Here is a 14,083-nt window from a genome sequence, read left to right as displayed (position 1 = left end):
CACCACTACTCAAAATCTTCCATTTCCAACATCAAACCAATTTCGTAGCAAAAATCTAGGGTTCATTTCCAAGCTCGAAAATGGACGCAAGCACAAAGACCAAGAAAGGTGCCGGAGGAAGAAAAGGCGGAGGTCCAAGGAAGAAGTCAGTAACCAGATCCACCAGAGCTGGTCTTCAATTCCCCGTCGGAAGAATCGGTCGTTACTTGAAGAAAGGTCGATATGCTCAGCGTGTTGGTACCGGAGCTCCGGTTTACTTAGCCGCTGTTCTTGAATATCTTGCTGCTGAGGTATATAAATCAATTTTCAATTCAATCACTATTATTTACTGATTTTGAATTTGGAACCCTAATTTTGAATCTGAAACCCTAATTTGTTTGTTTAGGTTCTTGAATTGGCTGGAAATGCTGCACGTGATAACAAGAAGAATAGGATAATCCCTAGACATGTGTTATTGGCTGTGAGGAATGATGAAGAGCTTGGAAAATTGCTTGCTGGTGTTACAATTGCTCATGGTGGTGTTCTTCCAAATATTAACCCAATTCTTTTGCCTAAGAAGACTGATAGATCTACTACTGCTAGTAAGGAGCCAAAGTCTCCAAAGGCTAAGAAATCTCCTAAGAAGGCTTAGATTAGGGTTCTGATTTGTGGTTGTTGAAATGTTGATGATGATGTTTATTTTGTGTGTATATCTGCTACGCTTTAATGCGTTTGAAATGTTGATGTAATTCTGATTTCTGTTTCGACTTTTAGTATTAATATGAACAATTCAGTAGAAATAATATTTTCTTCAATGTTTGTGGAGTTTAACTATTAGTATTTATGGAATTTAGAGAATTAGTATTTCTGTTAATATGAGCTGCATCTTAAATAATTGTACTTGTTGGTGGTTTTATTGGCTTATAAAGTTTTCAATTTGGTTGAAAATAAAGTACAAACGTGTACTGAGTTGCATGTAATCATTGAGGAAGTTTAGTTAAAATATGCTAAATTAAGATTAAGATAAAGAAATGGTTTGTACTTTGTAATGGGATATGGTAAAGATTGCTGACGCATTTAAGAATGGCTTATTTTAGTTATCTTGGGTTGATCTAGGAGTCATTTTCTCTTTTCTTGACCAAGTTTGAAAGAATCTTAAGGTTATTGTGCTAGCCATGCCTAATTACATAATGAGTTGCTAACTTGATACTAATTATATGGATGGATGCTACAAGGAAATTGAGGTAAAATTCACATCGGCAAGATCCACTGGATGAGCCAAGGGTTGATTTTATTAGTGATAGAAAATTGGTGAAATGAGTGTTTAGAGGCTTTTGTGAATTTAACTAGGCCTTTCTAAGCAAACAATGTTTGAGGCTGGTTTCTGATGGAAGTAATTTCCATCATTGAAGTTGAGCTTATATTGAATTAGTTTTGCTCAGAGGAGCATGCTATGTGAAAAAAGGGCAAACTGTTATGGAAAAGGTAGTTTGGTGGAGAATTGATAATACTGGAAGTAAAGATTAGCATGATAGTTTAGCTCCAAACTAGTCAGACTTCAGCATTTACATCTTGGTTTAAACCTTACAATGCAAGGCAGATCATTAGTATCCTCAAGGAGTTTGTCTTGTGCGCAGGAAATCGAGCTAAAAATCTCACCATAACGAAGCATATATGAAACATTACTACATTAGCTGTGGACTATGGTGTCCAGCAGTCGTGGAGAACAAAGTTTTGCAGTTGGCTTAAAAGGGCAGGGGATGGTTGTTTATGACAGCATGGGCAATTTTCTTATTAGTTTTGTAAGACATTTGAATTGTGTAGCTCTAACCTTTTAAGGTTGTTTACTAGAGGATACCCTAAAACTTTTTTGTTATCCAACTCTATGGACTAGACCACCAAAATTGGCACTAGAGGGATTTGAACTTGAGATATTTCCTTGAGAGGAGCACACTCCAAAGTCCAAAGCCAACACCACTAGACCCTAAAACTTAGATAGGTCATACCACAAATCAGCTAAATGATGCACCGTTATTTGTTTGGTTTTGTTTATTGAATGCAATTGTTTGCCTTGAAAAGAAAAAATGAGTTGCATCATGTGCAACTGAAATCATTTCAGCAAGACTAATCATATTTCAGTAACAGACTTGTGATTAAGGTTGAATTTAAAATGGAAGAGACTCTCTGCACCTCTGTTTTTTCCACTATACTTCAATTTTCGAAAAGTTTGTTATTGGATGGGTAATATTGTCCCAAAATATACATGGACAGAAAAATGGATATAAAGAAATTTCACATTCAGAAGAAAACTTGCAGAGAATTAAGGCGTAGTAGAAAATATGGAGGTGCGGAAAGTCACTCCCTTTAAAAATTGAAAGACTTCACTCAAGTTCCACAAAAGATTAATTAGTCACAAACAAGACTCTGTTAAGTTGGCCTAATTTTCTCATGTAGAAACATAGCCAGTTAACTTGTAAGTTAACAATCATGCCATCTTGCAGTACAAAAAAGTAAAAAAAACCCTACAATTTCAACTTTTAAACTATCTACAATGAATTATTGCAAATCTCTTGCATCGTAATTTCCAAAATGGATACTCATGTATTTGTAAAACATGATGTCCACAATTAGATAAGCTGAAGAATAAAACAATGGAGCTTTAAGCAATAACATACAGCTGATGTGCTTTGATCAAGTGTAACTTGACATCTCAATAAATGATCAGAAATACACAAGATTTGAGCATGGATAAAAATCACATATCACGAGTCCTTCGGTTTTGCAGGTTCAACAAAAATAATCCTTCCATCAACTATCTGCACCATGTAAGGAATATTAATCTACTGCTGGTATTATAAATCAATTCCAAAGAACAACATAAAGATGATATGAATCCCTGATGAAGATCAATTGAGATTATAAGTTATTGATTCACCAAATTTACAATATTAGTTATTGATTGACAGACTGCAGTGACCGCAAGAACTATTAATCGCAATGAATTGAAATCCAACTATTTGTTGGATTTCAAGTGTGAGTGGTTAAGTCCACATGGACTATGAATGGAAAGAATGTTGGATTGGATTTATAAGAGGTGACTCGTCAACATAATGGCTTAAGGTTTTGGATTGAGATGTTCTATGTCTAATACTCTTTATTGGTGGGTAGACCTATGCAACTAAAGGAAGATATCAAAGATGCGTTCATAACAAAACCTGTATCCAAAAACCCATCAAATCTACCCCATCATCGTAGCTGCAGCGACAAGGGATTCCCCATAACTTCCTTTGATAACATAATATAAATTATAACCATGTTTCCATTAATCAACAAAAAAAGCTTGTTCACAACACAAAGTAGCTTAAGAAACCAAAAAAACGAAGGCTAAACTAGAAAAACCAAAGTAAGGTTTTAAGACCCTATTTGAATAAACAACTTAATTAAGATTAAGAACTTTTTTGAAAACTTGGTATCCGGCCCTAGGACCAACAGATTAACAACTTAAAAGTATAAACACTTATTATGGGATTAGGAGGAAGACCTCGTTTAGGTGGGGTTTTGTGTTTTGGTGTTTATTTTCGGTGTCCGCATATATACGGCACCGCTGTTATGTAATTCTGTTTTCATCGGTCTTGGTTCGTCTTGTGCAGAGACCCGATTATTAATATATTTGCCGTTTCAAAAAAGAAGTACTAAGTGGATTCCTAGCCTATAAAAGCCCGGCCAGAACCACACGTACTCCATCTGACTTGAAGATCTCGTGGAGAAAGATGTTATTTCTATAACAAAAGATAAAATAAATTCAAATTATTTTCATATAAGCTATTCGCACAAACTATTATGAAGAGCTTACGGAAATCAACTGAAAATAACTCATGAACATGTCATAAGCTATTTTCATAAGCTCACTTAAACACATGTTTATGCCAGTAGATAATCTCAAACAAAACAATTCAAACAACCCTAAATCACTAATCATTTAATTAATCAGGCATTTTAACAAACACATTCATGGCATATTATTCCGATTCTTACAAGCAATGCAAACATATAAACAGATTTAAGAAAGACACAATTACCCTTCCATTCAATGCTTTGATAGCTTTTTCAGCTTGAATTTCAGATTTGTAAGAAACAAAACCAAAACCTTTAGGCCTTTGAGTATTTGGGTCAATTATAAGTGTAGCTGCAAAAAAAAAAAACAGAATTGAACAACCAACATAAGAGTGAGTGAGTCAGTAATAGCAAAGGGGGTGAGAATAGAAAGAACAGACACAGACACAGACACACCTTCTGTAATTTCTCCGAATGGTGAGAACAAGGATTCGAACCTTTGTTTTGTAGTGTGAAATGATAACCCTGTAAAATGGAATGAAACAATGTTGAAATGGGAATTTGATGAATTGAACGTAAATTGAAGGAGGGGAAGAAAACTAACTGTTGACAAATAGCTTTGTTCCGATTCTTTGAGACATTTTCAGAATGGGACTCGAACTCGATTGTTTTGCAGTTTGCACGAACAAGACAACTAGACAAGTTCAGCGTTAAGCGATTATTTATTTATTTTTTATATATATTTTTTTCTTAAATGATAGAGTTGGTTGGAACACCGCACTATGTACAGGAGTTCGGGTTCGAAATCGAGACACTTCACTTATTCATATTTTCTAGCCACTAGGCTACTTGACAAAAAAAAAAACAAAGAATGGTGCCCCAGTTCAAGGGCAGAGATCCAGGATCTCTCGAATTCAAAATCTGTTTTTTTTTACTACCAGGTCTAGACCAAGCCTTTAGAGTTGAAAATGTTAACATTTTAAAAATATTATTTTTAATGCAAAATTTACTATAATTTTTTTCTTGCAAATAATTTTTTTTGAGTTATCATGATATTGGTACGAAGTATTTACCATATTAACGATGACTAATCTTCGGCGGGGAATCTGTGGGGTACATAAGGTGAGGTTTCTCCTCCGAACCGAATTTTCTTCTTACGCATGAGACATAAATCGAACTCCTGATCACATGCTTCAGCAGACCAAGATCCTTACCACTTTGACCATTTTCCTTGCAAATAATTGTTAGTCCATACTATAATTAATTTTTTAGTCATCAAATACAAATCTTAAGTTTTTAAATGATTTTTTCCAGGTTTAAAATATCATTTACTAAAATTTAGAATTTTTTAACATGAGATATATTAAATATAAATTTTTTGAACGATAAATTTGAGATAAAAGTAACGAAAATCATGATATAAAAATTAAATTTTGAGCTCGTTTTTGTAGAGAAACTTTGCATCATGTTTTTTTTTTTATCAAAATTTTCATGATGTTCTAAACATAAACATACATGCAAAAAAAATCATTAAAAAAACACATTAACTTAACACTTAACCTTAAGAACCGAAATTGAGTGCAAAATAATTTTTTATGGACTAAAAATATAATAAGAATTAAGTAAGAAATAATCTTAAAAGATCTCTATATTGTATGGACCAAGAAAATATTTAAGGTTAAAATCAACAATTGATTGAATGAAAATAGATAAAATTATAAATAAGGTTATTTAAATAAAGGATAAAATTAAAGAAAAAATTACACCAAAATTTGCTATTTTTCTATAAATAAAATTAGATATCCCATTTATATTTATATAATACATGTAATAATAATAGTGAATAAGATAAATAAAAATAATCATAATAATAATATATTGGTCAAATCATTTAAGTTTGGCAATTATTATTTTTTGATAAAATTTTGGTAATAATTTAGATTTAATTTATTATTTACTCTAATACAAAATTAAATTAATTAGCTCATTAAGGCAAATTTTGTTTTTTTTTTTTTGGTTTTTGCATAGGCGAAATAACAAAGTCATTATAATTTATAAACTCACAAAATTTATAAACTCACAAACAAAGAGCCGAGATTCGAATTTCGATCCTGACGTCCGACAATTTAGGCATTTTTTTTCCGGTTGAGTTTAAATTTGTGGACTATTAAGCCAAATTTTTAAAAAATACAAAATATTATTCCTCTCTTCATTAAAAAAAAAAAAACTACTACAAAATATTTGACTTACCTTAATCATTAAGAACACATGCGATTATCTCCTAAATTGTTAGATTTATTTGTTTTGGGTACATTAATAGTAGATTTATTTCTTTTTTTTTTTTTTGAAAAAAGTAGATTTATTTCTTAACCAAAAAAAAATAAAAATAAAAATAGTAGATTTATTTTATCACTATATAAAGAGATTTTCAGACGTGTATCTGAAAAAAAAGAAAGAAGAGATTTTGAGCCGAGAAAAAAGGGTGGAAAAGTTTGAGAAATAGGTATGCACTTTTCTCCAAAATTTCTTATTTTCTCTGTCTTTGTCTTTGTTTTTTCTACTCTTTTCACACTATATAGTACTGTGTTTTTTTTTGCACCAAGGAAAGCTTTCTCCATAAGTAACCATAAGCATTTCGTTTCCGATTTTCGATCCTCTGTTAAAATGTTTGCACGATTATCAGATCCAAAATCTTAAACCATGGTGTTCTAGCCAATTTAGTTTTTATATTTAAAAAGAAATAAAAGTCAAGCATCTTTGATTTCCCTCTAAAAAAAATTGATTTTTTTTTATGGTGATACTGATAGGAATCAATTTAATTTTGTTGCAATTTCATTGATTGATTGAAAGTTGATGGCTCGTCGTGAGCATTATGATCACCTCATAAAGCTTCTTTTGATCGGCGATAGTGGTAAGTTACTCCTCAACTCTTTCTCTCATGTTTTCTTAAGTTTTTCGAAATAACACAATATTCATTCAATTTATTTTGCATCCGTCAATTTCAATTTGTTAATTTTAGGAGTTACCCATGATGTGACAGTCCACATGATGTTGAGTCTTTAGGGAATGAATTCAAATTGGTGAAGTATTTTATTTAAATCTATGAGTATACAATTTAAGCCCCTTTATACATAGAGGTGACATGAAAGCTACGGGACAACCCTTATAATGTTGAATTTGTGCTACCGAGGCAAATGTACTTAGTTTTAGAAATTAGAATTGAATCTTTTCATGATGTACTTTGAGCAAGGTTAAATGCAATTATGCTGTCATGGATTTCAAATGAGAATTTCCTTTGATGCTAGTTTGAAAATGTTACTCACTCAAACATGATATATGTCATAGTTCCATCAACCCTCTCCATTGTGTTGTTTTTTGTTAGTAATAGTAAAAGACTAATAGTAAACCATAAAGACATGAAACCAACAAACAATAGTGGTCGAGCCTAGCAAAAGGGACAAGTTCTCGACGACGTGACAAACCACAGTTCAAATCTCTGCGGAAAAGTCAGCCACATTTAGCACGCGCATGGATTCCTCAGACATGATTGCCTATGATAAGAGGAGACCTAAATATATAGTAGTTATCGAAACTTTAAGAGTACAGGTGGTGCTTTGGTGCACAAATTCCTTAATTTGCCATTTTGACACGATCATCGTGTGTTATTCTTGATTGCAGGTGTTGGAAAGAGTTCTCTTCTTCTACGCTTCTCTGATAGTGTGTTTGAAACAAGTTATATTACTACCTTAGGGTAAGTTTTTCATGATTAAGGTGTAGAGTTTTAGAATCTTGCATATGAGAATGTTCCCTAAATCACAAGGACTTCTTCCTCTTGCAGCATTGATTTTAAAAATAGAGTCATAGAGTTGGATGGAAAAAAGATTATGCTGCAAATTTGGGATACTGCAGGTCAAGAGCGGTTCCGAACAATTACAACCGGTAAAATTTAAATTTCTTTTTGAGCGAGAGTATTTGTCTTGTCAAGTACTCCACCCGGTTTTAAATACAAGTAAAAAGTTGGATGTATCTGGTCTAAATTTTGACGAAATACATTTGACTTTTCGCTTATATTTAAAACCCGAGGAAGTAGTTTATTGAGTCAAACCTTAACTGATTTCCTTTTCTAATTCAGCTTACTATCGCGGTGCTATGGGCATATTGCTAGTCTATGATGTTACAAATGAATCTTCATTTAACAGTAAAGTTTCCACCTTATGCTTTGGTTTAAAAGTTGGGGAGCTGTGTTTTGTTCTTCAAAAGCTTTCTCATATGGAATATTTACCTACCTTGTGGTAATTTCAGATATCAGGAGTTGGATTAGTAGCATTGAGCAACATTCTAAAGACAATTTTATAAACAAAATACTGGTTGGGAATAAAGCTGACATGGATGAAAGGAAAAGGGTATGCAAACATTGACAACCTTAATTTCTTGTCAAGATCATGAGTGTCATAAAACTTCAATGTATGTTGCATATTCACATAACATGGATAAACATGAATCATAATTCATACTATGATCATATACAATAATATTATTTAAACATGAAATTAGTGACACCATATATAACATTGTGTATGTTTATCTCTGTCTCTCTTGTATATTTTATCTTTATACTTCATACATATTTCAAAAATATAAACAAAAAACAAAGGACACTGTATTTGACATCAATATTATGATGTCCAAACATCATTTCTCATCATATCATATATGTATACAAAACTAACCACATTTGCATAAACTCACGTGAGTTGGTTTGGTGGTGAAGACTTGAGAGTTGAGACCTTGTAGTGTGCTCCTCTCAATGTCTCAGGTTCAAATCCTCTTAGCGCCACGTTCTGTGTTGAGTTAGTCTATTAAGAGTAAAACTCTGGCTTCAATTGGGCCTATCGCTAGTAGATGATAGGATTGATATCCCTCAGATCAGTCGATCCTTGAATCGGATACTGAGTCTTCAAAAGAAAAAAACCAAAACTACTCATTTTCCTTTGCGCTTCCCCATACATATTAGCTGAAGCTATTTTTCTATCTCTTCTAACTCTATGTTTGTTTGCCAATCCTTAATCTTGAACATACATACATGTTCCATGATGTTGGAATAACATTTATAAAATTTTGTATTTCTCTCTAGGTGGTGCCTTTCTCCAAGGGCAAAGCACTAGCAAATGAGTATGGAATCAAATTCTTTGAAACAGTAAGTGATGTATACTTAAAAATATGTAAACTTCCTTAAGTTTTTTGCTATTATTGCAAACTGAAGATTTTCTTTTGCAGAGTGCAAAGACAAGTCAAAATGTCAATGAATCTTTCTTCTCAATTGCAAGGGATATAAAACAAAGGCTTCCGGACATTGATTCTACGAAAACGGTATTTGAACTTTCTCTTCCGTGAACTCATGGACTAGTTGATTGCGTTTATAGACCAAATACATCAATTATTCAGTGATTCTGAAAAGTGGACTTTTGTTTATAATTGTGGCCGGAGACCCGGAGTAGTAGTTCTTTGTTCATGAAGTTGAATGTCTGTTTTTACATTGCAGCCAACAAGATTTCGAATCAACAAACAAGATAAGGCAACTTCAAAACACGGTGCACAGAAGTCGGCATGCTGTGGTTGAGGAAGCAGAATTGTTATTCAAGATCAAGAAGGAAAATACTTGTATGATGATATTGATGATGAACTATGTTTTGTGTTTTTTTAACCTTATCATTCTTTCATATGATTTATTTCTTTTCTAGAAGTAAATTAAACTAAATTTAAATGAAAATGTGATTGTGTCATTTCCCCTAAGTTGTTTCATTGGGACATAATCACACTGATATTCTTTAGAGTTTATGAAAATTATACTGACCTTATTCTTGTTTTAATAAAATACAATAGTTATCATTTTATTTTAATCTTGTTTGTGTTTCTTTATAATGATATGTCAAAAGAAACATACCACGAAATTTTAATTACATAAAAATGTTTTAAGAAACAGCCGGAAAGACACACTCGCTATTGTAAAATTGTTTCAATAGTTTGAACTTTGAAGGTTCAATTGAGAAATTTTATAAATTTTATGATTTAATTCAATATAAACAGTTTTTCATCAGTTGTCCACAATTTCTAGTTTAAATTATAAAAATGTCGAAATTATTAGGTCAAATGCTATGACCAGAATTCAAACCTCGACTCATTTACTTATCTATGAGTTTTCAACAAACTATTGCCATTTCATCTATATGCAAAATAAAAGTTTTTCATTTGTTTGATTATTGAGATTTTAAAAAAAAATTTTAAAAACCAGAACCAAAATATTTTTGATTGGTTTGGAGATTTTGTTTCACCCTCTTTGAGAGAAATGAAACTATATAAACAAGTCGAGTCGTTGATGAACTTCCTCTAAGACGAAGTGTTTTGGATTATCATATTATAAATACAAGCCGTTAGTGGTGAGACACATTATGTGAGTTCTCTAATCTCAACTGAATTTTTTTCATATATAGAAGCAACCATAAATTGAACCCTAACCATTTGTTTAAGGAGTTCAAAACTCTTACCTATTCATTGTTAGTTCACAAGTTATAAATGAAAACAAAATCTTATTGTCAAAAAATAAATAAAATAGAAAATCTTTTTAATTTACTGATTAGTAGGAATCTGTCAAAGAAAAAAGGTAATATGTACGATTATTTCCTAAAATATCATATTTTATTTACTAATATAAAAATACAAGTCTAGAAAAACGACAAAGAGACTACTCTAAGACAAGAACAAGGTATGCGTTTTTCTACTCCTTTTCTACTGTTTACGATGCTTACATGATGTATATGATGTTCATACTTTACTACTGTGTTTTGTTTCTTTGGAGAAACTTCGTACTACCATGTTTTTTGCACTTAAATATATAATGCTTCTTTTTTATGCTGATAGGAATCAATATAATTTGTTGCAATATCATTGATTGAAAGTTAATTAATGGCTTCTCATCGGAGATTGGTAACCGAGGATTATGATTACCTCATGAAGATTCTTTTGATCGGCGACAGTGGTAAGTTACTCACTCCTCTTCCTCAAACTTCATACCGTCGAACAATTCATGACTATCTGATCATGATTCTAAAAACAATATATTTTGGTTATTTAGAGAAATGGATTCATTTAGCCTATAAATTTATTGTTGGCCAGAAAACATGGTAGGTCACGGGTGTAGTTTATGAAATATATTGAGTAAATCGGAGCTTGTGAAGTTGTCGCGAGGTTTTCCCTCGCGATAAGTAGCAATTTCCTTTTCTTTAACTACAATTACTAACCTTTGAACTCTAGACTATCCAATCACAATTCTAAAAAGGAAGCATATTTTGGTTTTTTTAAACTAAAATTACTAAATTTAAACTCTAGACTATCCGATCTCAATCAAACAGTTACAGATCCTTGATTGTATGACTGCATGCAATCGATGACTGACTGCAAGAAAATCCAATGCCGTATTCTTCTTTTCTTTACTATGCCACATAGTTCCATTCGCTCTCCCTTTGTAATACGAGGTTTTGGTAAAATTGAACCGAACTGATATAAAGGTTTGGTGCACTAGTTATGTGGTTTCAAATCGAATAGAATTTTTCCTTTACAAAAAACCATAAACTTTTTGTAGCCGAATTGATGCTTTGTGAACTGAATTGTACCAAACTGTTATTATTTAATTGTAAACTAGAAAAAGTGGCGGTGTTGGGCCTAGCGAAATAGACTAGTTCTCGAAAACGCGACAAACCACAATTCAAATTCTTGCAGGAAGAGGCAGCCACATTTGGTAACTCCTCAAACATGATTGCATGTGATAAGAGGAGACCTATATGATGTTTTGTGTACAAAATTACTTAATTTTCCAGTTTGCCATGATCATTGTATGTTATTATTGATTGCAGGTGTTGGAAAGAGTTCACTTCTTCTACGATTCTCTAATAATACTTTCACAACTAGTTTTATTTCAACTATAGGGTGAGTTTTTCATGATTTAGATATAGTTTGTTAGAATTTTCCTTAAATCACAAGGTCTTCTTTCATGGGTGCAGCATTGATTTTAAAGTTAGAACCATAGAGCTTGATGGAAAACAGATCAAGCTACAAATTTGGGATACTGCAGGTCAGGAGAAGTTCCGAACAATTACAACCGGTAAGATTTACATTTCTTGTTTGTCAAGTATTCTATTCGGTCTTAAATATATAAGCAAAAAATCAAATATATTTAAGACCGGAGAAAGTAGGTTATTTTGAGTCAAACATTGACTTGATTTGCTTTTCAAATTTAGCTTACTATCGCGGTGCTATGGGAGTATTGCTAGTCTATGATGTTACCGATGAATCTTCATTTAACAGTAAAGTTTCTAATTTCTATCCCATGCTTTGGTTTAACAATGAAGGATTTGTCACATGGAATATTTACCAAGTTTATGTTAATTTCAGATATTAGTAATTGGATTAGTAGCATTGAGCAAAATTCTTCGGACACTATTGTAAACAAAATACTGGTTGGGAACAAAGCTGACATGGATGAAAGCACAAGAGTATGCAAACAATAAGAACATTTCTTGAATTCTTGTTATGAGTGTTATAAAACTTAAATTTATGTTTCATATTCACATAACATGAATCATTCATAATATGATCATATATGTATACAAAACTAGTAACACATTCCAAATCATCTCTTTCTGATTTTATGTCAAATTTGATATGATATTTTTGTGAAAAAGTTAATAAAATTTTGTATTCTCTCTAGGTGGTGCCTTTCACCAAGGGTCAAGCACTAGCCAATGAGTACGGAATCAAATTCTTTGAAACAGTAAGTGATTTATACTTAAAAATGTGGAAACTTTCTTAAGTTTTTTGCTATTATTGCATACTGAAGATTTATTTTCTGTTGTAGAGTGCAAAGACTAATCGAAATGTCGAAGAAGCTTTCGTCACAATTGCAAGGGATATAAAACAAAGGCTTCCAGACAATATTAAGCCAATGGTATTTAAACTTTCTCTTCCTTGAATTCATGGATAAGTTGAGTCGTCAAAAAGTTGATGTATCAGATTCAAAATTTGGACTAGATACATAAACTTTTGTTGACCAGACTTTTTCTTATATTTAGAAACGAAGGTAGTGTAGCTCTTTGTTTATGAAGTTGAATGTCTGTTTTTACATTGCAGCCTACAAGAATCATAATCAACGAACAAGATAAGCCAACTGAAACACACGATGAACAAAAGTCGGCATGCTGTGGTTGAGGAAGCAGAATTGCTGTACAAGATCAAGAAGGAGGAAAATACATGTATGGATGATATTGATGATGACATTTGTTTTGTGTTTAACCTTGTTATTCTTTCATGATTTCTTTCTAGTAGTGAACTAATCCAAATTTAAATGACAAGGTTATTATGTCATTGCCCCTTTTCGTTGCGCGACATAATCCAATAGTCATTGATTTTTTTGAAGGGTTGATTGCCATGACAATAGTCCAAGAATTATTTCATTCTAAAAAAACAAATCAAATTATTTGGAATAGAAGTATCATAAGAAGTAAAAGATTGCAAACAAATGAAACAATATTCATAACAAGTGTCCTAGTTTGAGCTTAAGATCATAGTTCTAAAATCTAATTTACAGTTCCTATACTCTTATCGAAATATCAAAGTTTGCAGCGTAACTACAACCGTAACAATTAACTTCAAGCTCTAAGTCCAAGCAATACCATTTTCTAACGGTGTCAAATTCAAGTCGAAACAAAAATTCAACTTTACACAATGATCCTTTGAACTTTTCATGATAGAAAAAGTATTATGCTTTCTCATGTGGCCACCAAGAGCTTGTCCAATAGAAAACTCAAGTCCACAAATAGGGCATGGATGCATCTTTGATTTCATGGTTGGTAATAACTTGTGCATAAGTTTTGGTCTTTTGTGACTTGCTCTATGACCACCTAAAGCTTGAAAAGAAGAGAATTCCTTGTTGCATGTTTTGCATTTAAAACCACATTCTTTCAATGATTTTGTTTCTTCACTTTTACCAACTTTGGATATTAGCATCAAACAATTTAACTCACCTTTTTCTTCTCTTCCTCTCTTCATATGGCTATGTTTGTATAGTAGGCTACTAGGCTTAATTTCTTTGATATAATGTACAAATTATAAGATAAAAAGTCCACAAACAAGATTGTTTAGATTTTAGATGAAATTTTCTTAGTATATATAATGTAGAAATTAATTATGAGAATTTGAAAGCATTACACACACATTG

The 14,083-nt window shown here is 32.0% G+C and overlaps 4 protein-coding genes across 4 annotated transcripts; 3 read left to right on the top strand and 1 right to left on the bottom strand.

The window, feature by feature from the left end:
- LOC123899548 (probable histone H2A.2) lies at positions 1–810 on the top strand. The gene is made up of 2 exons (XM_045950714.1): positions 1–290; positions 386–810. The coding sequence occupies exons 1-2, from the start codon at positions 81–83 to the stop codon at positions 629–631; spliced, it is 456 nt and encodes a 151-aa protein (XP_045806670.1). The 5' UTR covers positions 1–80; the 3' UTR covers positions 632–810.
- Positions 811–2,507: 1,697 nt separating this feature from the next.
- LOC123898369 (organelle RRM domain-containing protein 6, chloroplastic-like) lies at positions 2,508–4,501 on the bottom strand. Its single transcript, XM_045949306.1, has 4 exons — positions 4,418–4,501; positions 4,270–4,338; positions 4,059–4,165; positions 2,508–2,795 (listed from the first exon to the last, which is right to left on the bottom strand). Exons 1-4 carry the CDS (start codon positions 4,452–4,454, stop codon positions 2,742–2,744), a joined length of 267 nt encoding a protein of 88 aa, XP_045805262.1. The 5' UTR covers positions 4,455–4,501; the 3' UTR covers positions 2,508–2,741.
- A 1,773-nt stretch (positions 4,502–6,274) lies between these two features.
- Positions 6,275–9,582, top strand: LOC123899067 (ras-related protein RABE1c-like). The gene is made up of 9 exons (XM_045950120.1): positions 6,275–6,316; positions 6,621–6,724; positions 7,492–7,564; positions 7,652–7,752; positions 7,946–8,011; positions 8,116–8,216; positions 8,948–9,010; positions 9,091–9,183; positions 9,356–9,582. Exons 2-9 carry the CDS (start codon positions 6,667–6,669, stop codon positions 9,431–9,433), a joined length of 633 nt encoding a protein of 210 aa, XP_045806076.1. The 5' UTR covers positions 6,275–6,316; positions 6,621–6,666; the 3' UTR covers positions 9,434–9,582.
- A 1,147-nt stretch (positions 9,583–10,729) lies between these two features.
- Positions 10,730–13,224, top strand: LOC123899065 (ras-related protein RABE1a-like). Its single transcript, XM_045950119.1, has 8 exons — positions 10,730–10,849; positions 11,724–11,796; positions 11,871–11,971; positions 12,108–12,173; positions 12,262–12,362; positions 12,578–12,640; positions 12,725–12,814; positions 12,997–13,224. The coding sequence occupies exons 1-8, from the start codon at positions 10,777–10,779 to the stop codon at positions 13,072–13,074; spliced, it is 645 nt and encodes a 214-aa protein (XP_045806075.1). The 5' UTR covers positions 10,730–10,776; the 3' UTR covers positions 13,075–13,224.
- Positions 13,225–14,083: the final 859 nt, after the last annotated feature.

The sequence above is a fragment of the Trifolium pratense genome, linkage group LG7 (genome assembly GCF_020283565.1).
Source record: "Trifolium pratense cultivar HEN17-A07 linkage group LG7, ARS_RC_1.1, whole genome shotgun sequence".
Taxonomy (NCBI): Eukaryota; Viridiplantae; Streptophyta; class Magnoliopsida; order Fabales; family Fabaceae; genus Trifolium; species Trifolium pratense.
The sequence above is the reverse complement of the archived record's forward strand: the minus strand, read 5'-3'. Positions and strand labels throughout refer to the sequence as shown.